This window comes from Mustela nigripes, chromosome 4, assembly GCF_022355385.1.
Source record: "Mustela nigripes isolate SB6536 chromosome 4, MUSNIG.SB6536, whole genome shotgun sequence".
Lineage (NCBI taxonomy): Eukaryota > Metazoa > Chordata > Mammalia > Carnivora > Mustelidae > Mustela > Mustela nigripes.
The window spans coordinates 87,926,298-87,950,668 of record NC_081560.1 but is presented as its reverse complement, the minus strand read 5'-3'; the positions used below and the strand labels follow the sequence as shown (position 1 = coordinate 87,950,668).

Here is a 24,371-nt window from a genome sequence, read left to right as displayed (position 1 = left end):
CAGCTTTTCATAAAGGGAGCCATACATGTTTCGTGGTTGAGGAAAATGCTTATCACCAGTTCCTACTTGCGTAACTTATCTGTGAGTTTGTGAAGTGACTGAACCCCATCTGGGGGACAGCCTGAACTGGAGAAATGGAAACAAAATTGCAGCTCATCTAATACAAGGACCATACTGGTAAATTTGAAACAGATCAGATTATGAAAATTTCACGGGTTAATTCCTGAAAACTTGGTCCTTAAAAAAAGTATATAACTCCACAAAGGAGAAGACTGATAGGTATAACTGTATAAAAATCTTCTGAATCCATATATACGCACATGCATACACAAACCCGCCAGAAATAAAATGAAGAGACAAATAGTACATCAGGAAAAAATCTTACAATTTGTAACACAAAGCTTTAATTTATTTAATATATAAAGAGCTTTCATAATTCAATAAGAGAAAGGTGTACACTCTAGTAGAAAAATAAGTGATTTATTAAAAAATAAATTTAAAAAATCAATAATCAGAGATACAACTGAAATAAACAAGAGATGAAATTCTTTCCTGTTGGGCTGAAAGATGAAAAAAGAAAGATACACCACAGATGAGGTAGGGAGTAGGAATTTTCCCACATGCTTGCCAAGTTTGACATATTCAAAATTTTAAATACATAGCCCCTTTGACTTACCATCAGTTTTATTTATAAGAAAGCATCCCAAATAACCATGAATGTGAGAAAAGATTTAGCTATAGAAACACTTCTTATAGGGCGCCTGGGTGGCTCAGTGGGTTAAGCTGCTGCCTTCGGCTCAGGTCATGATCTTGGGGTCCTGAGATCGAGTCCCTCGTCGGGCTCTCTGCTCAGCAGGGAGCCTGCTTCTCTCTCTCTCTCTCTCTGCCTGCCTCTCTGTCTACTTGTGATCTCTCTGTCAAATAAATAAATAAATAAATCTTAAAAAAAAAAAAGAAACACTTCTTATAACATTGTTAATAAAATATATAAAAGAAACAATCTAACTGCCCCCAATTGAGGAATTAAATATATTAGTTTAAGAACAGGCATTCACTAGAAGACAACACAATCTTTGAAAGTGGTTATTTAAAGGGGCGCCTGGCTGGTGCAATCGGTTAAGCCTCTTGGCTTTGGCTCAGATCGTGATCTCATGGTTGTAAAACTGAACCCCACTTTGGGTTCTGTGCTCAGTAGAGTATGCTTGAGGTTCTCTCTCCCTCTCCCTCTGCCACTCCTGCTCAGGCCCTCTCTCTCTCTTAAATAAATCTTTTTTTTTTTTTTTTAAGATTTTATTTATTTATTTGTCAGAGAGAGAGAGAGCACGAGAGCGAGTACAGGCAGACAAGCAGGCTCAAGGTGCCTGATGTGGGACTTGATCCCAGGACACTGGGATCATGACCTGAGCTGAAGGCAGCCGCTTAACCAACTAAGCCACCCAGGCGTCCTTAAATAAATCTTTTTTTAAAAGTGATTATTTTAGGGGCACCTGGGTGGCTCAGTGGGTTATAGCCTCTGCCTTTGGCTGAGGTCATGATCCCAGGGTAGGGTCCTGGGATCCAGCCCCGCATTGGGCTCTCTGCTCGGCAGGGAGCCTGCTTCCCCCTCTCTCTCTGCCTGCCTCTCTGCCTGCTTGTGATCTCTGTCAAGTAAATAAATAAAATCTTTTTTTTTAAAAAGTGATTATTTTTAAAGGATGGTTTTATCTATGTTGACTACATTATTACACAGTTCTAGATATACAATTTGATGTAGTATCCATATCTATATATGTATATATGGAATGCTATTCCAAGTAAAGTCATTTAGTTTCGAGATTGGGATCTAAAAATATATAAATATATTAAAGGTATAGATATAGTTAAATAGGTTGAGTATTACTCTAATAGTCTACCAAATATTAACATTGATTTCTAGGTTTAAGTCATTTATGCTGCTTTTCTTCTGAATGCTTTGTAAAAATTCCTTTATATGCAAAGAGAAAAATACAACCATTTCAAAAAGACAGAATGCACATGGGGGCAAATATCCTTGAGGCGGAGGCATCCCTTTTGGTCACTGAGGATTCGCAGAGTAAGCAAAAGAAGTCCACAATGAATCACTTCAAATTAGGGCAGCCATATAATGTATCACCAAAACCAGGACACTTTTGAGACTGGGAGGACAAGCTATTAATAATTTTGCATAATCCGGGACTCCCCAGGCAAACTCAGCCATGTGGTCATCCTACTTGGGATGAAAAATCTGTTTAACTTGCCTTTGATAACGACCCAGGTTGGAGTATTAGAGTAAAGCATGAACACAGAGATCCCTTTTATCAGCGCCATCAGGTACCATTTCTGAACACGCCGGCCAGATGGCTAAAGAATCTTGAAAAGTTCAAGTTTCTTACCTCTGTCCACAGAGCCCTCATTTTAGAGATTCATTCTTTTTTTTTTTCTTTTTAAGATTTTATTTATTTATTTCACAGACAGAGATCACAAGTAGGCAGAGAGGCAGGCAGAGAGAGGAGGAAGCAGGCTCCCTGCCGAGCAGAGAGCCCGATGTGGGACTTGATCCCAGGACCCTGGGATCATGACCTGAGCCGAAGGCAGAGGCTTTAACCCACTGAGCCACCCAGGCGCCCCTAGAGATTCATTCTTGACAAAAAGTATTTCTCCAAGAAATCTGCCACTTGCCTAAGAACACAGTATTATACTCAAGTTATCTCATACTGTAGATTTTAATCTTGGAAACATTGTGTAACACTTTCAAACCCTTCCTGTTTCCGAATCCCCTTGAGACTTGCCTATTTTCCACTAAGGGCTTTGTTGTAGGGAATTATTGTCTATGTGACCTGAGGCGCTCACTGAAGAAGGCCCCTGTCCCCAATGCATGCTCTGCCCACCGGCTATTCAAAACCCCCCGCCCCCATCTTTCCCAGCTCAGATTTCTCCTCTGCCCCAAGCCCTCCCGTTCTCCAGTCACTGACTACACACACATCTCCCTCCACCCCTGGTGAAAGCAGCTACTCAGTCTGTGCCGTCTGGCACAGGCCCAGGCCAGGCCAGTCTGTCAGCCTCTCTCATTCCAATTATGAAATGAGGGTTGCAATGCCTTTACATACCCCACCTCCCACCCAAACTTGACTGTTTACTAGGCATTAAAAAAGACCTTTTTTTTTTTTTTTTTTTGGCTTAGCCAGAGTCTGTGAATGCCTAGGTTTTGCATAGGTAGAAAAATTAAAGCCTTCTCAACTGAGGCACCTGGTGAGGCCTTTCCTCCCTAAAAGCACCATGAAATGGCACACACTGAAGATTCAGAACAAAGTCAAGCACAGAGAGTGGAGTCTGTGTGTTACAGAGATGGTTACGTAGCTACAACGGGCAAAAGCTATTCCCACCTTACAGTATTTTACTTGGATTTGATGCTCCCTGTGGGGGGCCTACCTGGAGCTCGTCAGCTGATCAATGCTGCAACATTTGCCCCCATCCTCTTAAGGGTCCAGTACCTGCCATCTCTTGGTGTTGATTACACCCTAGGAGCCATTGATTGACGTTGGTAAATCAATCATGGGTCAATCCATAATTGAAACGACACTCTTTGCACTTCCTGCTGCAAACTGATATACATGTCAATGTCTCCCCCTTCAAACCAAGCTTAGGATGACTTAAACCATAACAGAACAAGCACATTTAGATAGCAAGATTGTTCTACTTATTCCATCACGCAAAGCACTCTATTTCCCACACAGCTCCCAGCTGAACTGCTAACATAGAGAGAGTCATCAATAACCCCCTTCTTTGCTGCTAGTCCATCTAGTGCTTTCACAAGCATTAGGGAGAGGTGTACTTTCCTGAAGAAACTTAACTTCTGTTAGAAAATTGCTTCATAGTCCTGATTTTGTTAGAACAAGCCACTTTTGTGCCATCTGCCTAGAATATTGTCACAATAAATCTATGTCTGTCCGGAGAATGGAGCTCCCTTAAAAGTGGCACCGTTGTGCAGTACACAACCTGTGCAATGGCCAAGGCCAGGTGTTTGATAACTTTAGAATATAAGAAACCAGAGGGAGGGCACCATGCTTCACTTCCACTCTGTGCCTCACTTTTATCATCCATAAGTTGGGAATAATAAGAGCTACCTCACATGAGTGTCTTAGCACTGATCAACTTTCCCCATAGAATAGGTAAGCCATGATCTGTAAGGGATTCAAAGAGAAAGAGGCAACCACATTACTTGATTACTGCATAAGAACTACATCCATTTCCTTTGATTCTACCAATTCATCCAATAATATAATTTGGCTTTCATGCACTGAAAGGGCAAAAACCTAGGATTTAACTCGTAGTGATGGACGATGGGTCTCACAGCCCTGCCGTACTATTACTGGTTTCTGTGAGAGGGAGGAAGCCCATTATGGCAAAGAAGTTGCTGGGGCTTAGGTATTCATTCTCTGGAAATGAAAAAGAAAGAGAGGAAAGTAGCAATTGGTTGTCCTACATCAGGGTTTCTGGATCTTATCGCTAGGATTTGGGGCTGGATAAATCTTCCCGTTCACCAAATGGCAGGATTTTTACCAGGATCCCTAGCCTGTACCTGCTAGATGCCAGTAGTACACCCCAGCCCATCAGGACAACCACAAATGTCTCCAGCCGTTGCCAGATATCCTTGGAGTGAGGAGGGGCAGTGGTGAAATCAACCCTGGTTGAGAAGCACTGACCTATATGGAAATGGCACTTTTTAGCCCTAGTATCATTCTTGGGACGTAGTCATCTGTGAGTCAGCAGGCCTCCAGACAGAGACCTGGTCTGTACTCTAAGTTCCACAGTGACTGTTTGTTGAACTTAAGGATACCAGGCTTCTATTTTCTGTCATATAAAGATCACCCAAACTCTGGCCTCTCATTTTCAGGATTTCCTCCTTTTGAGGGTATCGGATTGGGCCTAGAAGAAAGGCGTTAGGAACTGCTGGGGGCTGTCCCCTGCTTGCTCTGGGCCTAGCCACTTCCTGGGGTGTGGGAACAGCCATCTTCTTTCAAATAATGGTGTTGCTCCCACACAGGGTTGGCAGGAAGGAAAGCTAGCAACTTGCAACCTTATATCTATGGCGATCACATAACCTTACATTTATGGCAATATGACTCAATTTCCCACAACGCCCCTACCTAAGATCAGGCCATTTAAAACTTTGATGGAAGCAAAAGTAAAGACAACACAGAAAGCCTTATGACTGGTTACTGGGTTTGAATGATTCCTGACTCATAGCGAGGTCATTCCAGAAGGGGTCTGCTATTGGACACTACCAGGCCCGGCAATTGGCCCATTGGAGGCTCTTCTTACCTACCTGCTCCCCACACCGGGGAGAGCTCAGCCCTCTTCCCAGGTCTGCGACCCTCTCCTTCAGCCTCTAGTGCTCATGGCTCCTTCTTCTCACCCTGGAAGGACTGACAGATGGGAATATCCCCATAGAGTCTCAACCACTAACCACAGGGGTTGGCCTTTTCAGATAGTTGGAAGGATAATCTCTCAATAATTCATTTTCCTAGGGCGCCTGGGTGGCTCAGTGGGTTAAGCCACTGCTTTCAGCTCAGGTCATGATCTCGGGGTCCTGGGATCGAGTCCTGCATCGGGCTCTCTGCTCAGCAGGGGGCCTGCTTCCCTTCCTCTCTCTCTGCCTGCCTCTCTGCCTACTTGCTCTCTCTGTCAAATAAATAAATAAAATCTTTTTAAAAAAGTCATTTTCCTAAGGCTGAGATATTTGGTAAATCATCTTGGGGGAGGCTTTCCCCAAGAGTCCAAGCTGGTTGTGGCCATTAGGCCCAAACTTTACAGTAGCCATGAAATAGGCATGAGGTCAGGTTTCCTCACATGGCCCAGTCTCTGCCATGAGATGTCCCCATGACAACTGTTGAACAATGACACCTATAACACGTTTCTCAGGAATAAAAAATACTTCCCAAGAAATAGAGTACTGTGGTCTGAATCATTGTGTCCCAACCAAATTCATATGGTTGAAATCCTACTCCTGAAGGTAATGGTGTCAGGAGGTAGGGCCTCTGGGGCCTGGGGGAGAAGAGTGGGTTGTAAAGGTGGACCCTTTATCAAAGAGACTCTAGAAAGCTAGCTTGCCCCTTCTACCCCATGGGGATATGGTAAAAAAGTGCTGTCTATGAACCAAGACACCCTCACTGAACACTGCATTTTCCAACATCACAGTCCCTGACTTCCAGCCTCCAAAATTGTGAGCAAGACATTTTTGTTGTTTTTAAGCCCTTCAGTCCGTGGTAATTTGTTACAGCAACCCAAACAGACCAAGACAGAGGATTCTCAGTCCATAGTGGAAAAGAAACATTTTTTCCCTGATACACCACCAAAATATATTATAAAACAAGAGCAATTAAACTGTGGACTGGTATGGAAAAAACAGGCCAAACCGTGGAACAGAAAAGGGAGCTCAGAAACAGACCTATGTATTTGGGAAGTGAGTATATGAAGGATCTCTGTGGAAAGAAAGGCTAAGCTCTTCAGTATACGCCTGGGGAAATTGGTAACTGGGAAAAGATCAAAAATTAAGTTTTTACTTCACATCGTTAACCAAAAATATCTAAGAGCTTAATGTAAAAACAAAAACCTGTAAAGCATAAAGAAAGAATGTAAGAAAATATTTTGTGACCTTGGGAAGGCCTTCTTAAGCAAGACACAAAAGACAAAAAGCCTCAAGGAAAAAATCTAATATACCTAACTACAACCAAATTAAAAAATATATATATATGCATAGAAAATACGTCACACACAAGGTTAAAAGAAGACAATCATCATGCTGGAAAATTACATTATTTTCAGACAAAAGCTGTCAATCTAGAATGTATAGAGAATTCCTAAGAGTCAATAAAAAGATCTGAAAATGCCAATAAGAAATCATCAAAAGTTATTAACAGCAATTTACAGAGTGAAAATACAATGGACATAAGAACAAATGCTCAAAAGTATTTCAGAAATGAGGGAAGCACAAATTTTAAACAAGATATGTTTTTACCCTAACACTGGCGAAATTAAAATGTTTGAAAACTTTGGGTAGGAATTAGAGCACGAGACAATGGGCCCATCCTACGCTGCTAGTGGGAGCAAGAATCAATCAGTTATTTCAGAAGACATTTTGGCAGACATACGAAAATTTAAAATGCACACACCCAGCAGTTCTACTTTTAGGTAGAAATACTCCCTCATGTGCCCAGGAAGCAGATCTAAAAATAAAGATGCTGACCACTCTGTTTTTTGTAAAACCGGAAACCTCAATGCCTATCATTAGGAAAACAGACTCCAGAACATCTTATGGAATAGTATGCAGTCATTATGTGTGACAAAAGAAAACTGCTACAGAAAAATATTCACAAAACAGTCTGTTGCACCTGTCGATCTTGTTTTAAAAGCTCACGCGAGTCTTCTTTCTCAGCCAGGGACAAACCCCATCTCTCCACAAAATGATGCTGTTTGTGTTCAAAAGAAAATAGGAGCACACATGTGGCAATACCATCTATGTCTGTAATGATAAATATAGACAGCAGAGAGACATCTAGAGAATGGCTTGGACAACCACCTTCAGATTTGGGGTGTATGGAAGTGACGTGGGACCAGGGATATGTCCACTTTGGAAGGAAATACTCAAAAGGAATTTTCTCCTTATCATTACTCTTTCACTATCTCATGGGAATACATCCACATGTAACCTTTATAATATAATATTGACAATAAATTGCTTTTGGAGGGAGGAAGTAATTTGTGGAGACCCCACTCGGCTTATTCTCAGGACAACTATTTACCGGGCTGCGCAAAAGCAGTTTTGCCTCCAGGCACATCGAATTTGGGCAGAACAGAAAAGTCTTTTGTAGGGCCTTCCCCAGAACAAAGGGGTATGCACGCAGCCCTGAAGTCCACATCAAATGAAGTTTCAGGCAGAAGATTGCTGACAGAAGTCTCCGCCAGTGGAAGTGGGACAGTAGGCCCACACAAAGGAACAGGAACTTTGGTTTCCTTTCTAAATAGAAGGATGGTCAGAAGCAACCACAGGAGCCCTCCCAGCGTCAGAGGATCAGCCTGTTTTGGACTAGCCGCTGTTGTCTACACAACACATTGTAGCTAAAGTAATAATCATAGCAAACAATTACAGTGCTCCACGGTGCACCAGGCCCTCGGCTGGGGGCTCCATAGCCAGGATCTCACTTCATCCTCACAACCATATGAAGAGAAGAGCCTTGGTACCCATTTAACAGACTGTAAAACTGAGGTTGGGTGGGATGAAGAAGGGTTCTCAAGCAAATGACTGAAGAGCAATTCTCTTACCACCTGCCAATCTCAAGCCCGTGCTCACCCTGCTCCGCCTCCCCAGCTATATGAACCGGTGAGTTGGAGGGGTGGGAGGTCAGGGGGCTGGGCTTTGCTCCAATTAATAAGTGCACATGAGTCTTAACGTTTGTCTATATTTATATTTAGATGAAGGGCCAAAAGTGATTTCTCTGGGGGTGCCTGGGTGACTCAGTGGGTTAAAGTCTCTGCCTCTGACTCAAGTCATGATCTCAGGGTCCTGGGATCGAGCCCCACATTGGGCTCTCCGCTCAGCGGGAAGCCTGCCCCCCGCCCCGCTGCCTAACTCTCTGCGTACTTGTGATCTCTCTCTGTCAAATAAATAAAATCTTATAAAAAAATTTTTTTTAATTTTTAAAAGTTTGATGATGCCAAAGAGATGCTATCTTTTCTCCTGACTCCTGAGGAAGAGCAAGCGACACTCGGGAGCAGAGACCTCCTCAGCCTGCAGCAGCCGAGGGGTTCCAGGAAGCCCTGAGACATCAGAGCCTCCCATGAGTCTGCCAGGGCTGTCCAGGCAGCTGTCCCTCAAGGCCACGCACTCCCGTTATGGACCTTTCTGCCAGAGTCAGAATGCAAATTGTATGTTTTTGTAGTTCCATTTATCACTAAAGTCCCTGTTATTTAGACCAGACACATGTCTAGGACCTTATATGGAAACCAATAACCCAAAGCCTGGAATTCCTATTTTCTTCCCTACTCCCGTTGCTACTGGGGGTCTTTTCTCCCCATCCCCTTTGATCTGGGGACATGTGAGGGGCAGGGAAGAGGCAGGCAACCTTGTCTAACAAGGCGACAGAGACAGCACACCTGCTCTCCAGCTGCGGTGAGCTCTTATAAAAGGTAACAACGTACGTAACAAATCCCCACCCCCACCCCCATTACAATGCTCAGAGAGAGTGGGTTTGGGAAATAAATTTAGAGAGAAGAGTGGCAGATGGGATAGATGGATTCAATTAAGACAAAGAACATCAAACAATTCCAGGGATGCCTCATTCTAATGGAATGTCATTTTCTCCTCGTCCCCTCCAGGGAGCTCCCCCCAACAGTCTAGGTAGGAAGTAAGGTGCACACACAGCAAGCACCTCGACCCCAGCAGGGGCTTAATATCCTCAAATGAGAGAGCTAATATTACCTCTTCTCTTCTTTTCAATAATGAGGTAAAACAGCACATGAATCAGACTAAGTGAATGCAGGCTGTGGATCAGATGCACTGCTCTCCCGAACCAGGTGCTACTCAAATTACACAGGTATTTTCCACGGCCGTCTCTGTGGAACGGATTTCTTTATTTGGTCTATGTTAGCGTCTCCTTTTTAATTAAATCAACCACTGTTATTTTTCTAAGAAAGATAACAAAACAATAAAAGTATTTATACCCCTTTTATCTTCCCAAACATTAATCATGAAGAGAAGAAAGTGTTCTACCTTTGCTAGACAGTTTTATCACATAGACATGATACTAATATGCCTTCAGTGACTGTTTTGTGGGTCAATTTGTACCTATTAAGAATGTGTAAGATTTTTGTTGCCACTATCAGTATTTGTAACTCTTATTACCAGAAGGAATTCAAGTCTACCATAAATTTGCCATATGTATAGTTGATATGTAAGTACAGACATGTATATAACACTATTTACGCACCGTGTTGACCCAAATACTATTCCTGACTGACCTCAGTTTTCATCCAAAGTCAAGTCTGAAAGTCTAGTGGTCTGATGAGCAATGCTTCCTTCCTTGTTGGGCTCCCAGTGGTATAATTTAATTGACAGCCATGTTCTCCAGTTACTAAGTCATAGGTAGGTTAGAGTTTCACCAAGTTAGTATTATGATCTCTAGAGTGGCTGGAGACACTGGGCAAAGTTGAGAGTAGAAACCGCAAATTATACTCCAGAATTCTAACTGCGGTAATACACACACGTTCTGATTATCAGTCAAACACACAATGTAGCCAACGTCAGCTAGAAGGGAATAATATTTAGGATGTCATGCCAGCTTAGGGGTGCTGTGTAGAAGTAATCTCAACTTGAGAGACTTGGCCGGGGGTGTAAACTCATATTAAAATACTGGACCAAAAAAAAATTAAAATAAAATAAAAGTAAAAACATAAAATAAAATACTGGACCACCACCTTATTTCTCTGAGACTGAGGTGACCTGACTCCTCCAGAGAAGCCACCTTTGGTTTTTTGGGTGGTTCAAAATGGCCCCTGAGAGAAGAGAATTTTCTAGAAGCTCCCAACCACTGGGCTCAAGTCCCTTTGTCACTTTACTCTCCACACACCTCAAGGATGGCAGGGTTGTAAGGGCACCAGTGCAACAGCATCATGATCAGTAAGGACTTGTTTCCAACAGTTACATCATGACCTTGTCATTGGTGAATTCTTTCCGTAGAATAGTGATTGAGTCTAAAAAGCAAAAAACTGGAGTACCCAGAGATAAAGGTAAACTACCAAACTCAACATGTAGGAGATACTAAAAGTAAACCAGTCCCACCAAGCTGGCAAGGATGGTAGACAACTCACAGGAAGCTCAAATGAGGACCAAGGAATTTTGCCTTTGTTATCTCATCATTTCATATGCAAAGCATTCTGTATTAGTTATGCATTCTTATGCAACAAGTTATCCCCAAATTTAACAACTTAAAACAGCAAACACTAATTATCTCATAGTTTAGGGGGGTCAAGAATCCAGGCACGACTTAACTGGGTGCCTCTGCCCCAGGGTCTTTCACATGCATGGGCTAGGGCTGTCGTCTCATCTCAAGGCTTGGCTGGAGAAAAATATGCTTCCAAACTCACTCACATGACTATTGACAAGATTCAGCACCTCATGGGCTGTTGGACCAAGGGCTCAGTTCTTCGCTGATTGTTGGCTAGAGGCCTCCCCCAGTTCCATGCTCCCGTGCCTCTCCATAAGGTGGCTCATGAGATGGCAGGGGGCTTCCAGGAAGAGCAAGAGTGAACAAGATAGAAGCCACAGTCTTTTTGTAACCTAACCTCAGACGTGACATCACATTCGTTTTGATATATTCTGTTTGTTAGTGGCAAGTCCCTAGGTCCAGCCCACCCTGAAGGGGAGGGAATCACCTAAGTGCGTCAATACCAGGATGTGGGAATCACTGGCATCATCTTAGAGGCTGCCTACCACATCTTCCCTTGTACACACAATAGAGAAATAAACACACACACACACACACACACACGTGGGAGGAAAACAAGAAAGCAGTTGGGGAAGGGAAGATGTTCTAGGATCTAATTACCTAGGCATCTGAGCTCTATCTCTCCCCAAACCCAGTCATACAACATACCCTTCAATGAGGCGCTCTCTTCACAGTCTTTCACACCTGCCCCCTTCTCTACCTGTATGGGACCACCAAAGTTCATTTGGCCTTCATTTCTTCACACCACGAATACTGCAACACTACTCCTTACCTGCTTCCATATCCAAGAAGTCCTGGGCACCACAACCTTTCTAAATCACACTTTCTATTCACCCTTACACACCAGAAAGCCCCTTTAGGGGCTCCCCATTGTCAAACAAAACCCAGACTCTTTAGGTGGGCATTCAGTGCCTTCCATAATTTGACCCAGGCCTAACTATACTTCCAAATCCCCAATAATAACTCATCATCCCAGGTAAACCACATTCACCCCCCTCAAACACACCAAGCTTGTGCTCAGTTTGAAACCTCCATGAATATCATCAATCCCCTTCCCTTGGCGAAACCAGTCTTCACCTTACCATGATAAATCCTTCCCAATCTCTAAGGTGCAGAGCAAATCCCATCTTCTCTGTGACACATTTTTCTGGTCATTCCAAACTAGAATCTGGTTCCTCTTATGAAAAGGCGCAGCTCTGTGAGACCATACGGTTCACTGCTCTGGCCAGTCGCTGGGCACTTGTCTTGTTTTTCCAAGGAGTTGATAAGTTTTACACTTTCCTTCTTCCATAGAGACCACCAGACTGCATCTATACAAGGGGCTAGGTCTCATTTGTCTTCCTCTGTGGAAGGCACTTGTCCATGATAGGCAATATTTGTTGGATGGATGGATGGATGGATATTTGGAATGAAATGTCAAGCACAGTGTCTAGCATATCCTAAGAGGTCAAAAAGTAACACATCTTTGTTAATACCCACCAATTCTTAAAATGAGAATTCTCCCTGGCATCTCAGCCACTTAGTGGTTCCTTTGTAGAAACCCTTCCAAAGACAGCAGAGGCAAATCAAACTTGTCTGGTTCTGATGAAACACAAGCCCATTCCCAAAAATACCACAACCAATCCATAGATCCTCCTTCATTGCTCATCCTAAACCTGGTTTGAGGTACAGCATGCCAAGTGCAGGGACATTAGATAGATGGCATAGGCAGGACAGAACGCAGTACGGAAAAACCTCAAATCAGTGTGTTTCAGCCACAGGGCAGAAACAAAAGTGGTAAGAACTAAAAGAGTACAGGGGAAAATGAAATCGATAGTAGGGGAGTTCCATCTATTCTAGGTAATTCCTAGTAAAGGAAAGGATTCCAAGAGAGAGAAAGCAATACCAGAAGACCTTTTAAGGCCTTTGCTGCTTACCCCGAGGGAGAGGAGGAGAAATTTCAATTAAAGCGTCAAACACCCAAAATTCAGAGGAAATCTAATCCATCCTTTCCAACTGGCTAGAGCAGTTACGCCTGGAGTGTATGCTCCCAGGAGTCCGATTCCTGGCCTAGGTTGCAAACGCTAATCCCGGCCACCGTCGAATCACGGTAGGGAGCGCTGGAAACTGCTCCATGGGCTTGGGCCAGTAAGCAGCGTCTTCCGTGCGGCGAGCGGGCTCTCCCGCTAGCTACCGTGATCCTGCAGCAAGGTCTGCGCAGGGGTTCGCGGAGAGCCCGAGACACGCATCGCGCGGAGCATCTGGGGGCACCGCGGCCCTGAGTTTTGAGCTTTGCAATGTCCCGCAGCCTGACTGAGCTGGGTAGGCAACTGGCCTTGCCCCAAACTCACCTGCGTTTTAGAACCACTTCCATCTACCCACGGGTCTCAGCTCCCAAAGGCATCCGCGGAATCCTCCACGGTCCCAAGGTCCGCCGTGACAGGAGAGAGAAAGGGACAAGGGAGTGGTGGCTAGGAGGAGAGGTCATCACCGGGGTCCCTCCCGGGCTTGGGATGCTGGGAGGGGGGAAAACCCTGCCCCGCTTCCCCTCACTGGGCCGCGGCGGTGGGGGTGGGTCTCCGTGGGGGGCGCCTCACCGTGGACGACGGGGAGCCGGCGAGGGAAGGACACGCTGGAAGGGCTGCGTGCAAAAAACTTTCCGTCGTCTGGCGGCCACTCTGCGGGGAAGACCTCCCCGCCTCCGGCCCCGGGTAGTGCCTCTCCCCGGCCAGCCCACCCGCCGCCCCTACCCCGCAAGCCCCGCAAGCCCCGCAGGCCCCGGCTCTTCGGACACGGGCTCCGGCCGCCGGGCGCACGAAGCGGTGGAGGCGGCGGTGCCGCAGCACCTCCACGCGCGCGCTCGCCGCAGCCTCCCGGCCCCGGCACGCGGCGCTGGTGGGGCGCGCGGCCCCTCCCCCGGCGCGCGGCCCCTCCCCCGGCGCGCAGGCGGGCGGGCGGGCGCGCGGCGAGCTGCGGGCGCCTCTCTGCTGCCTCTGGCGGCCGCGCACCGCCCAGCGAGCCCAGCCGGCCCCGGGCGCCGAGCGCCGGCCCCGGCTCCTCCTCCTCTCTCTCGCTCTCCCCTCCTCCGCCGCCTCCCCGCGCCCTCCTCCCGTCCCTCCCTCCCTCCCCCTTTCAGAGCACTCAATGTCGGAACGTTCCGAAGATGACGTCGGAGCGTTCTCGAATCCCGTGTCTCTCGGCTGCTGCTGCCGAAGGAACAGGGAAAAAGCAACAAGAAGGAAGAGCAATGGCGACACTGGATCGCAAAGTGCCCAGTCCGGAGGCGTTTCTGGGCAAACCCTGGTCCTCCTGGATCGACGCCGCCAAATTACACTGCTCCGACAGTAAGAACCCCACCGCCTCCTCCTCCTTTTATTATCCTGTAACCTTTCCATTCACCTAGAGCCACTGGGAAAAAGTGTGTGTGTGAGAGAGAGAGTGGCCCCCGGTGTCCTCCATGCTTCTCCCTCTCTCTCTAAATAAATACACACAGAGACAGATCATCAATGCACAGAGAGAGGCCCTGCTGCCAGGGTTGGCTGTCTGTCTGTCTGTGCCCGGCTCCCCGTGGCAGCCCGCGGGGTGGGCTTTCACAGCCCCACGGTGTATCTGTTTAAAAGGCTACTCTGTTGCTGCTTGCATAGTTTTTTTGGTACCTATCTGGGCCAGGTAGATGGCAATCCGGACTTGGGAGAAAATGTGGCATTGTCAATTTTTGAAAGATTTTCATGTTCAGTATTTATATCGATCTGTTTGCAAATAAACACTCTCCCCCCCCCCCCCTTGACTTTGGCTTTTCCCCCCTTTTTGATCTTTTTTCCCCCCTCATTTTCTTTTCTCCTTTTCTTTTTCATCTGCAGATGTAGATTTAGAAGAGGCTGGAAAAGAGGGTGGAAAAAACAGGGAGGTTATGAGGCTTAATAAAGAAGGTAAGTGGAGCTACTGGCATTTTAGTGTTAGCATGTGTGGTAGAATCTTCACAGGATTTCGACTATAATGTGAATTGTTCTGCTGGGTACAGAGTGACTAAGGCTTGTCAAAAATCGAGCACGCCCAGGTGACTACTGCTTCATGTTAACTTCTTTCAAAGTATAAATACAACTGGGGTGGGGGGAAGGGGGGTGACTGTGGAAGGCAGAAGTTTACAGCACTTAAGCTGGAGTCCCCCGTTTGGACCCTCTGATGTGTATCTGCCATTCACCTTTGGAGCATCATTGCCAAATGGTGGGTGGGCGGTGGGGGGGGGGGGGGGGGGGGTTGAAATCTCTGAAATGAGGTGCGGGGCTCTCTTCACCAGCATCCCAGCCTTCCTTGTGGGCGAATACACAACAGCTTAATGAGCCCCACATGGTCGGTCATTCCAGCAGTTACTTCTCCACTCTCCACTGAAAACCATTGTACATGGCAGACCTTCGCAGCAAGTTACATTCGGCCCACTTCGCGTTTGGTCACAGATGGCTGTGCAGCAGGCAGGGCTCGGGGTGTATGTGTGTGCAGCCCCCAGCCGGTTTGCACATCTCTGTTTCCCCAGCCTGGAAATACAGCCCCCGAAAGGGGACACAGTGTGGAGATAGGTCATCCCAGACAGAGGCAGGGGAGGGAAGCTACAGCCTGCTGGAACTGGGCGTCAAACACACATGGTCATCATAAATAAATCATATCCTGGTTGCGTTTGCAGGCCTGCCGTATGTAACTCTGGCCTCTGGGCTTCACGTGGAAGCAACTCCAGAGGCCACTTTCTGTTGAACAAATGGATGGGTTCATTTGAATTGCGATTTACTCACTGGTGTCTTGTAAACATGGCTGGCTGAAATTGGGGTAGGAGGAAGGCATGAGGGGGCAGAAAAGGTTGGTGGGAAGTGTTGAAGGAGTTCAGCCATCACTAGGCCGTGGGAGCATTGCTCATCCAGAACGAATGGAGGAAAGGCCAGTCAGACTCCCAAGAATGGTCTCCCCCCTAAACAAGGATATCACCCCGGAAGGCAGTTAAAACCTACTTGGAAACGTTTTGTGGATCAGTCCCTGGGTTTCTGGGCCCAGGGATTTCCTGACCATCCAGCCAGAGGAGAATCTGTGCCTTAGAAAAAAGAGCATGGAGGTTAAGATATTCAAGGACAGTTTTCTAGCATAGTGTTCCTGCTAATTAATCACTTCAGGAACGAAACCTTATTCTAAAGATGTTTGCTTCTAAATATCTTAGTGTGATCCCTGCCATGTGTCTCCAGGATGCACGAGGGAACGATGTAAAGTGGAAATCTTACAAGTGGCAGCTTATTGGTGCTGAACGTCCATGTGTGTTGGCAATGGAACGTATCTCTCGAAATTGGTTTTCTTTACAAACTCTTGAGACCTTTAAGAGCTCATGGGACTCCATTGTCAGATCACCGGCCGTGAAAAGGTTTCCACAGAGGAAGATGAGGTTGTGAAAACCTTTAAATAAGTTGAGTAAAGGTCATGGTGTGTCACCGATTGGTACCTTTCAGGCCTGGATGGCAGATTCTGACCATACCCACCCAAAGCTTGTATTCTGCCCCCTCCTCCCTGCATCTGTCTCAAAATCCTGTTGTTCACAGATTCTCTTTGCCTCTTGGGAAACAGATTCTTTTAAGGAAAAATGAAACGCTCTCCTTTCCTCAGAAGTCACAAATGGTACATCCTGCTTATTACAGCCTTTGTCCTGTAAAGGTACAAAGATTTAGCTCCTAATTATATGAGTTTGCATTAAGGACGCCCACTGTTCAGTGTAACGTGCGATTGCTGAGTTCACCAAATAGCCACACATGGGCTGAAATCTCTTTGTTCCTGGGCCTGGTGGAGCAAGCTTGGCTTAGCAGTGCCCAAAGGTCTCCCTGCTGTGTGCATACGGTTGTCTGCAGAGGTGGAGGATACAGTAGTCAATATCTATCACGACCCATCCCCACCCCTGCCATCATGGTGAGGAATCGAAGGGTCACACTGGGACTCTGCATTGGTGTGTTTGGTGCCGGGATCTCCAGAAACACTGGTTGCATTAGTCTTGCCATGGGCCTTCTTGTCGGAGTCACCACATGGGTGACCTCCAGATGGATATGGGTTTGTGGATGGGTCTCCAGGACGCAAAGTGACCTAGGTATGATCGTTGTTATCCACGTGTGGTAAGCGCACAGATTGGCTGTGATGCTGTTGGGAGGAAGCAGGTCTTGAGAAGAAGTTTGGGCTTTGATGGCAGCGAGTGGGTGAGGAACGCCAAGTGAGAAATCAAGGGCTGTGATCCATAGTTGAATATACTTTAAATTGTGGTGAAAGAACTGTAATGTGAAATTTACCATTTTAAATAGTATAATTCAGTGGTGCTAGGTGCATTTACAATGTTGTACAGCCATCATCTCTGTACGTTTCCTGAACTTTTTCATCATCCCAGCCGGGAACCCTGCAGCCTTTATACAATAACTCCCCATTGCTCCTCCTCTCAGCCCAGGAAACCTCTGTGCTACCTTCTGCCTCTAGGAAGGTGCCTATTTTAAATTCTCTCTCTCTCCCTGTCCCACTCCTCTTTTTCTCTTCTCCCCCTTCTCTTTCTCTCTCTCTCTGAAATGCAGTATTTGTCTCTTTGTGTCTGGCTTATTTCAGTTAGCATGACATTTTCATCATTTATCCACACTGTAGTAGGTGTCAGAATTTTTTTTTCCTTTTTATGGCTAAATAATATTCCATGGTGTTTATAGACCCCGGTTTACTTGGGCAGTCATCTGGTGATTGAAAGGCATTTGGCTTGTTTCTGCCTTTCGGCTATAGTGAATAACGCTGCTGTGACCATTGTTGTGAAACGGGATATTTTATAGACGAAGCTCAGGGAGGAAAGTTAAGCTGGAAACGTGAAAGAAGAAACATTTTGCCTTCTGCCTGTATTTGGCCACAGCGTCAAAAGACCCAGGAAGGACTTGCCGGCGTTTAGGATAGCCTGGTTATTGGAATGTTCTTCCTTCTTCCTTTTAGCTTTTGTGGCTTCGGTTCTCCACCTGTATCAGTAGGAAACATTAACCGGATGCTTCGGAATTGCTGTAGTGAATTCTTTCATCCAAAGTTTGCAAAAATCACAGACAAGAGGAATTTGGCAAAACACCCTCAAACCTTGCTAGCTTATCACCTGGGTTCAGAAGGTGTTGCGAACTGCGTGCTTGGATGTGGTGACCGGGGATTACACCGAGGGTGGCCAGGATTGCCCACAGAGCAGGAGAGAGGGCTCTGGGGCAGCTTCCTGAAGTACCCCTGTATGACCTTGGGAACATCGGCTCCCTTCTCTAGGCCTCTCCTCTCACTTGTAAAGTAAGGGAGTAGGATGATACATCCCCCAGGGTCCCTTTGAGACGGCTGACCCTGACTCTCTCTATAGAATGTACCTCTGTTTGAGATCCAGTCATACTACTCCAGGCTGTTTTTAAAGAAACAACAGCCCTCGCCTTAAAAATATCTCAGCTAACTATTACACACTGGGTCTATTTTCTCATTTTATAATCTTTTGGTGGCAAACATTACTGTATCTCCTACACAAGCAAATAGTTTGTGAAGAGTGTGTGGCCTTTAGGCATCTGAGAACACTGAGGGTCTGAGTTTCAAATCCCAGGCACATGTGTCCTCCCGAAGTAGAGAGTAAGCGGACCTCAGACCATTGAGGCACTGACATTCCTGCAGGGGGAGAAGGGTCCCAGAAACCTTGTTAGTCTAATCTAAAGATGTGAAATTCATTCATAATAGAAAATTCCAAGGAAGGCCATTCATCTAGCTAACCTTTTAAAATAATTTTCTCCCTCTAGCTTCATAGATTTATCTGAAGACTTTTTTTTTTTTTTTTTTTTTCCCCAGCTAATTGGGAAAAAGCTCTGTGATTTAGAAGGATGGTCTTTGTTTCTCATTGGCTTACCTGAACTTTTTTTTTTTTCTAAGAATTTATTTATTTATTTGACAGAGAGATCACAAGTAGGCAGAGAGGCAGGCAGAGAGAGAGGAGGAAGCAGGCTCCCTGCTGAGCAGAGAGCCCGATGGGGGGCTTGGTCCCAGGATCCTGAGATCATGACCCAGGCTGAAGACAGAGGCTTAGCCAGCTTAGCCACCCAGGTGCCCCTGAACTTTTTTTAAGGATGTCAATTTGTAAATCGGGAACAGTGTGTGAATGGCTCATGAGTGCCTAGATCTGTATAAAATGGAGGTGCTAACAGGGTTGTGAGCACTGACTGAGATAATAGAACAGGACCCAGCAAACAGAAAGCATATAATGTTTGCCTCTATTCTTTTTTTAACTGTTTTTATGATTATCATTTATTAATGAAACCAGTTCTAGAACACTTTATTATACTTAATTAGGACTTTCAACTACTGGGTGACAAATGGGAAGAGAGATCCTGTATCAGAAATTTCATTTTTAGAGTAAACCGTGTTATCATAATTTTATAAAGCTAGTGATTTTAAAAAAATGATTTCTATGACATCCATGTGTTTCGTGGAGTGCAGTAAATATGTAGTCTTTTATAGCTTTTATCAGGAGTTAGAAAATATACTTAGACAGTTTCGGGCCTATGGCTAAGGAGGGTTTACAGACATCTCTCTGGGGACTGGGAAGATGTAAAGAATAATTCAAAAAATTGATCGATAAGTTATTTTATCTTGTCACTGAGACAAGGAAGCCCTCCAGAGATCCTTGTTTGGGTCTTTTGGAAGTTGATGCTGGTTTCTCCGGGCATTTGTCTGTGTTTTAATGTTCCCAGATGTTCTGATTTGATGGAGGTAAACTTGTGGAATGCGTCTGATTTGGAAACTGTGCTGGGCCAGTAAGGTCTCGCCGTGACTGTAAGAGTTTGCTGCTGTCCCCCGAGGTGCTGACGGAGTTGAGCTGGAAGGGAGGAGGAAGCGGGGAACGTGGGAATGTGTTCAGCTCAGGTTTAGGAGGCTTGCCGTTGTGGCGGGATGGGAGCACATTGGGGGCAGCGGTGGCAGCTGACCGGGAAAGAGTGAGGCCTTCTTAGAAGCCAAGCCAGGGAAGACCGCGACAAGTGGTGGGGATTCCTGGGAATCCGCAGGCAGCTTCCTTTTGTCATTACACAGACAACTCCGTGTCTATGCTAATAGGAGATGGGAAGACACCAAGTCCACAGATTACATAGATAAACCTCATTTTTGCATCAATTTCACCTTCCTTGCCCGTGAAGTCTCCCCTTTGGCTAACAAGCAGCAACATTTGCTCGCTTTGACGTTTTCATGATCGTCTCTCTCGTCCTGCCCAGCATTTGGGATGAAAGGACAGGAGAGACAGAGTGGCTTCCAGGTGGCAGGGAGGCAGGCTGGAAAGGAGGAGAAAGGCCTGGAGAATGAATAAGCTTTGTAGTTGCCTCCAACTGATGGGGCAGGGAGGGGGATGCCAGGACCAAGACCGCAAAGCAGAGAGAGAGAGAGCGCGCGCGTGCACATGCATGTTTTCAAAGCCATCTAGTTTGGAAAATATAAAGCTTCTAAAATGAGTGACTCTTTATCCATACAAGCGTTTCCATGTGCCCGGGTCTTCATGTGGAGAAAATGTGGCTCTGGCTTCTTCCAAAACAGGAAGTGAGGGTGGGCACACTTTGAAACACTGTATGTGAATTTAGCTTCGAAGCACGAAGCACGGTTCGCTGTGCTGGGCTCTCATCATATGTCATTCTGCACGAGCCTTTTTTTTTTTTTTTAATCTCTAGAAGATGTCCACTTTTATACAGATGCAGCCATTCAAATGCTTCTTATTTTCTTTAATAATGGACACAGGTTACAAAATCCAAAAGAGTGTGCCGTGGAAAGGAAGTCTCCCTGCCCCCACCCCTTCCCCCATTCCCCTTGGTTTCCAGTAGATTCTTACACTGTTTTTCCTTCTTGCACCGCCGCCCCCCACTGATCCCCGGGTGTGGATGATGGCACCCCCTGGAGGTGCTGCTTGGTGTCCCGCCATAACCACTCATCTTGCAGAGTGGTCCGTGCCCTTCCACAAGGAGCTGCCACTTTCGGCTTTTGGTGCCTGTGCGGCAGGATGATCACTAAAGCCTCTGAGTGTCTTGCTAAGTTTTTAATACCCCCACCTGCATTCTTGGCCTGGGCCGTGCGTTGGAGACTGAGCGAGCTCTCGCAGGGCGCCAGCCCTGGGCTGGGCCTGGGGAGACAGCCATGAAATAGCACAGTCTCTGCCTCGTGGCGCTGCCACAAAGTTGAGGTGACTGCAGTGTGCGCTCTGAAAGGGAACATTGGGGTGCAGTGCCGTTGAGCAGCATGTTGGCGGGACCTCACTTAGATTAGGGGCTCAGTGAAGGCCTCCCTCTGGGGACATTTTATGTGTGCCAAAATCTGGAGGACAAATGGAAGTCTCCATGTGCAGGGCTGGGCAGGACAGAGTTAAAGGAAGCAACATGTGCAAAGGCCCAAAACGTGAGAGAATATAGAATGTTCTAGAAACAAAGAAGTCTGTCCCTAGAGGGATGACAGCAGAGCAGAGAGTTCTAACAAAGTTTCCCAACAGTGGCACTCCTTCTTTGTGGTGGGGACCATCCTGGGCATTGCAGGCTGCTTAGTGGCATGCCTGGCTTCTACCAGTAGAGTCCAGTGGCTCCCGTCCCCAAGACATCTCCAGACATTGCCAAAGTTCCACTGGGGCGGGGTAAAAATCACACAGATAGAGAATCACTGCTGTAGGAAGATGCTGGAAAAGAAGACAAAGGAAAGTAGACTTAAGATTTTCACAGAAATATTCTGTTCCTGCCTGCCTCTGTCTTAGACCTACATCCTGGGGCGGGGGGAGGGGAGGGGTGTCAACCCCAGTGAACACCCAGCAGGTGTCTATGCAGCCGTGACATCCCTGGGCTCTGGGTTGTATTTAGGAGGAGCTAAAGAGAGTGGACTCGCTCCCTCCAGGAGCTCTCCTCCTAAGGTTTCCAGGATGGCTTCTCCAAACCTTCAGTTGCATTCTATCTTAAATGGTGACAGTGGTGAGATTCAGGTTTTAATTCTGGGTGGCCTAGCCCTCCCTCGCTGTGGGTAGAGGAGACCCCAAGGCGCCGATTCCGATAATGGTGAAGCATTAAGGATCTCGGAGTATGTTTAAAGTCAGGCTGGAAATACAACTGGCTTTCTGTGCAGTTTGATTACCCACGGGATTTGTCTGAAATGGGGATGCACATGACAGAGAGCAAAGCAGCTAGCTTCAGGATTCCCATGTTCAAGATGAGGAGATAGGGTGGGCAGAGGAGGTCTCATTCCTGAGGGCTTCTGACCTGGGTGTCAAGTGGTCTGTGGCATTACTTAGAATGGGAAGGCCATGTTCACTGCAGCCTGTGGTTATCAGGGGTTGGCCGGCTCTGCTTCCAGAGCGATTTAGAAGAGTGAGGCCAATTCCATTCCTGCTCGCTCTTCTGTGTATGTGTGTTTCTGTCCTTTGGACTAACCTGTCCTTCGCAACACTTCATTTCACTCATGACATCCTTCAGAAGTAGACCTAAGGTGGTAGCAGACACAGTAAGACCCTGCCCTAGTCAAATCCCCTTTTACCCACGGACCCCGTGGGCTGAGGTAGCCCGGTCCTTACACCTGCTAGGATCATTTAGTGACCACAATAGGAGTGATGTCCCCATGATGGTGACTTAGGTCATTCCTGACCTCACTCCTCCTCACAAGAACAGCTAACAACTATTTGTGGATGAGACACCACAGGGAGAATCCAAGAACATGGTGGGGGCAGGGGCTGAGGCGCCCCCTGCGCCACAGAGAGCAAGACAGCAGGGGAGGGTTGGAGGAGCACTGCTCACTGCCCGCAGTGGCCTTCCCCAGGCTGGCACAGCACCACATGGAGAGGGCACCTTGTGCCCAGGCTCCTTTCAGGAGAAGAGAGCCCTGGGTCGGGGAAACATCCAGCTCTTGGGAGTGCCCTCTCTGGTCTCACCTTACAGTGGGAGTCTATGGGGCTTGATTCCTGGGAGTCCAATTGTGAATGTAATAATCCAATGTAGCCATAATGGAGAGGAAGACGGTTAGCCGGTGGGTTGGCCTTTTTCTGTATTGTGGAATCCGAATGTCAAAGACTGACTTCTACATCTCTCTCCTGAAACTCCTGGTGCAGTGTTGTCGATGACATGCTCCAGCCAATGCTGTTTGGCTGGCATCCTCCCACTCTCTCCTGTGGCAGAGCTCAGACTGGCCACTTCAGCCAATTGGACCTGGCTTGAGACCGTGAGGCACTTGAACTCATGAGGGGAGGCTAGGAAATCCCTTCCTGCAAGTGGGCTGAGCCCAAGGAGCCTTAGCATTCAGGGGCTACACTTGGCTTGTCCAGTTGCGTCTAAGCAAAGCTGGAGTCCCGCTGTGAGGAACGCTTTTGTTTTTAGGCAGATGTTTTATCCTCGTACCTGTAGTTCATAACACAATCCCACTTGCCAAGTTTAAAGGATCAGGTACTTAAAGAAAAAAGGAAGCCCAGTAAGTACTCCCGACAGCAGGACAAAGTGGTACTAGGGCACCAAAGTGGGGAAGATGAAAGTGACTGCGTGATGGAAGGAGTGGTCGGTGTATCTACTCCGTGGAGCTAGATGGGGTTCTCTGGCAGGAGTGGGGGACTGCACCTGCACACCTGGCGTGGGGACACAGGGCACCCAAACCCATGCCACAAACCAGGGTATAAAGATGGTTGAGACACGTTCTCAACTTGGTCCTATCAGACTAAAGTAGAATCTGGCTCTTTCTAAGAGTGTATTGGATACGAGGTGCCTGGGGGGCTCAGTTGTTAAGCGTCTACCTTCAACTCAGGTCATGAGCCGAGGGTCCTGGGATCCAGCCACCGATTAGTCTCCCTGCTCAGCAGGAAGCCTGCTTCTCCCTCTCCCTCTGCCCTTCCCCCTGCATATGTGCGCACATGCTCTCTTTCTCTCTCTCTCTCAAATAAATAAAAACTTTAAAAAAAAAAAAAAAAGAGTATATTGGACACAGAGGGGCCGAGACTGTATGTTGCACTTACTGAGGTTCCGAAAGTAGTTAAATTCACAGAGACGTAGTAGAGTGCTGGCTGCCAGGGGCAGGGGGAGGGTGGGGAAAAGGAGACTTACTGTTTCATGGGCACAGAGTTCCAGTTGGGAGAGATGACTAAGTTCTGGAGAAGGGATGATGGAGACAGCTACAGACCCATTTGAACATACTTCATGCCGCTGAACTGTACGCTTAAAAATGGTTCAAGTGGTAGATTTTATGTCCTGTGTATTTTAGCATAGGAGTGCATTGGCACTGCAGACCCAGAAGTTTTAGGGAGGGTTCTTTAAATCTCACCTGTGCTCCTTCCTAGCTGTGGAGTGGGACACTTCTCTGAGCTTCAATTTTCTCCTTTTCAGAATGGGGATAAGTTCTTGGGGTTGTTGT

At 46.7% G+C, this 24,371-nt stretch overlaps 1 protein-coding gene and 1 long non-coding RNA gene across 7 annotated transcripts in view; one reads left to right on the top strand and one right to left on the bottom strand.

Moving 5' to 3' along the window:
• Positions 1–460: 460 nt before the first annotated feature.
• LOC132015120 (uncharacterized) lies at positions 461–13,849 on the bottom strand. Of its 2 annotated transcripts, none has more exons than XR_009403553.1 (3): positions 13,577–13,849; positions 13,331–13,393; positions 461–914 (listed from the first exon to the last, which is right to left on the bottom strand). It is a non-coding gene; the product is annotated as an uncharacterized LOC132015120 (long non-coding RNA). The 2 variants fall into 2 exon arrangements; XR_009403552.1 differs by lacking the exon at positions 461–914 and adding an exon at positions 12,089–12,439.
• Positions 13,850–14,120: 271 nt separating this feature from the next.
• ATXN7L1 (ataxin 7 like 1) overlaps positions 14,121–24,371 on the top strand; it is a 236,254-nt gene continuing 226,003 nt past the window's right edge. For all 5 annotated transcript variants that reach the window (XM_059397018.1, XM_059397017.1, XM_059397014.1 and 2 more), the window contains exons 1-2: positions 14,121–14,323; positions 14,840–14,908. In XM_059397018.1, coding sequence (XP_059253001.1) covers positions 14,143–14,323; positions 14,840–14,908 — 250 coding nt within the window. In that variant the 5' untranslated portion in view covers positions 14,121–14,142. The remainder of the gene's footprint in view (positions 14,324–14,839; positions 14,909–24,371) is intronic.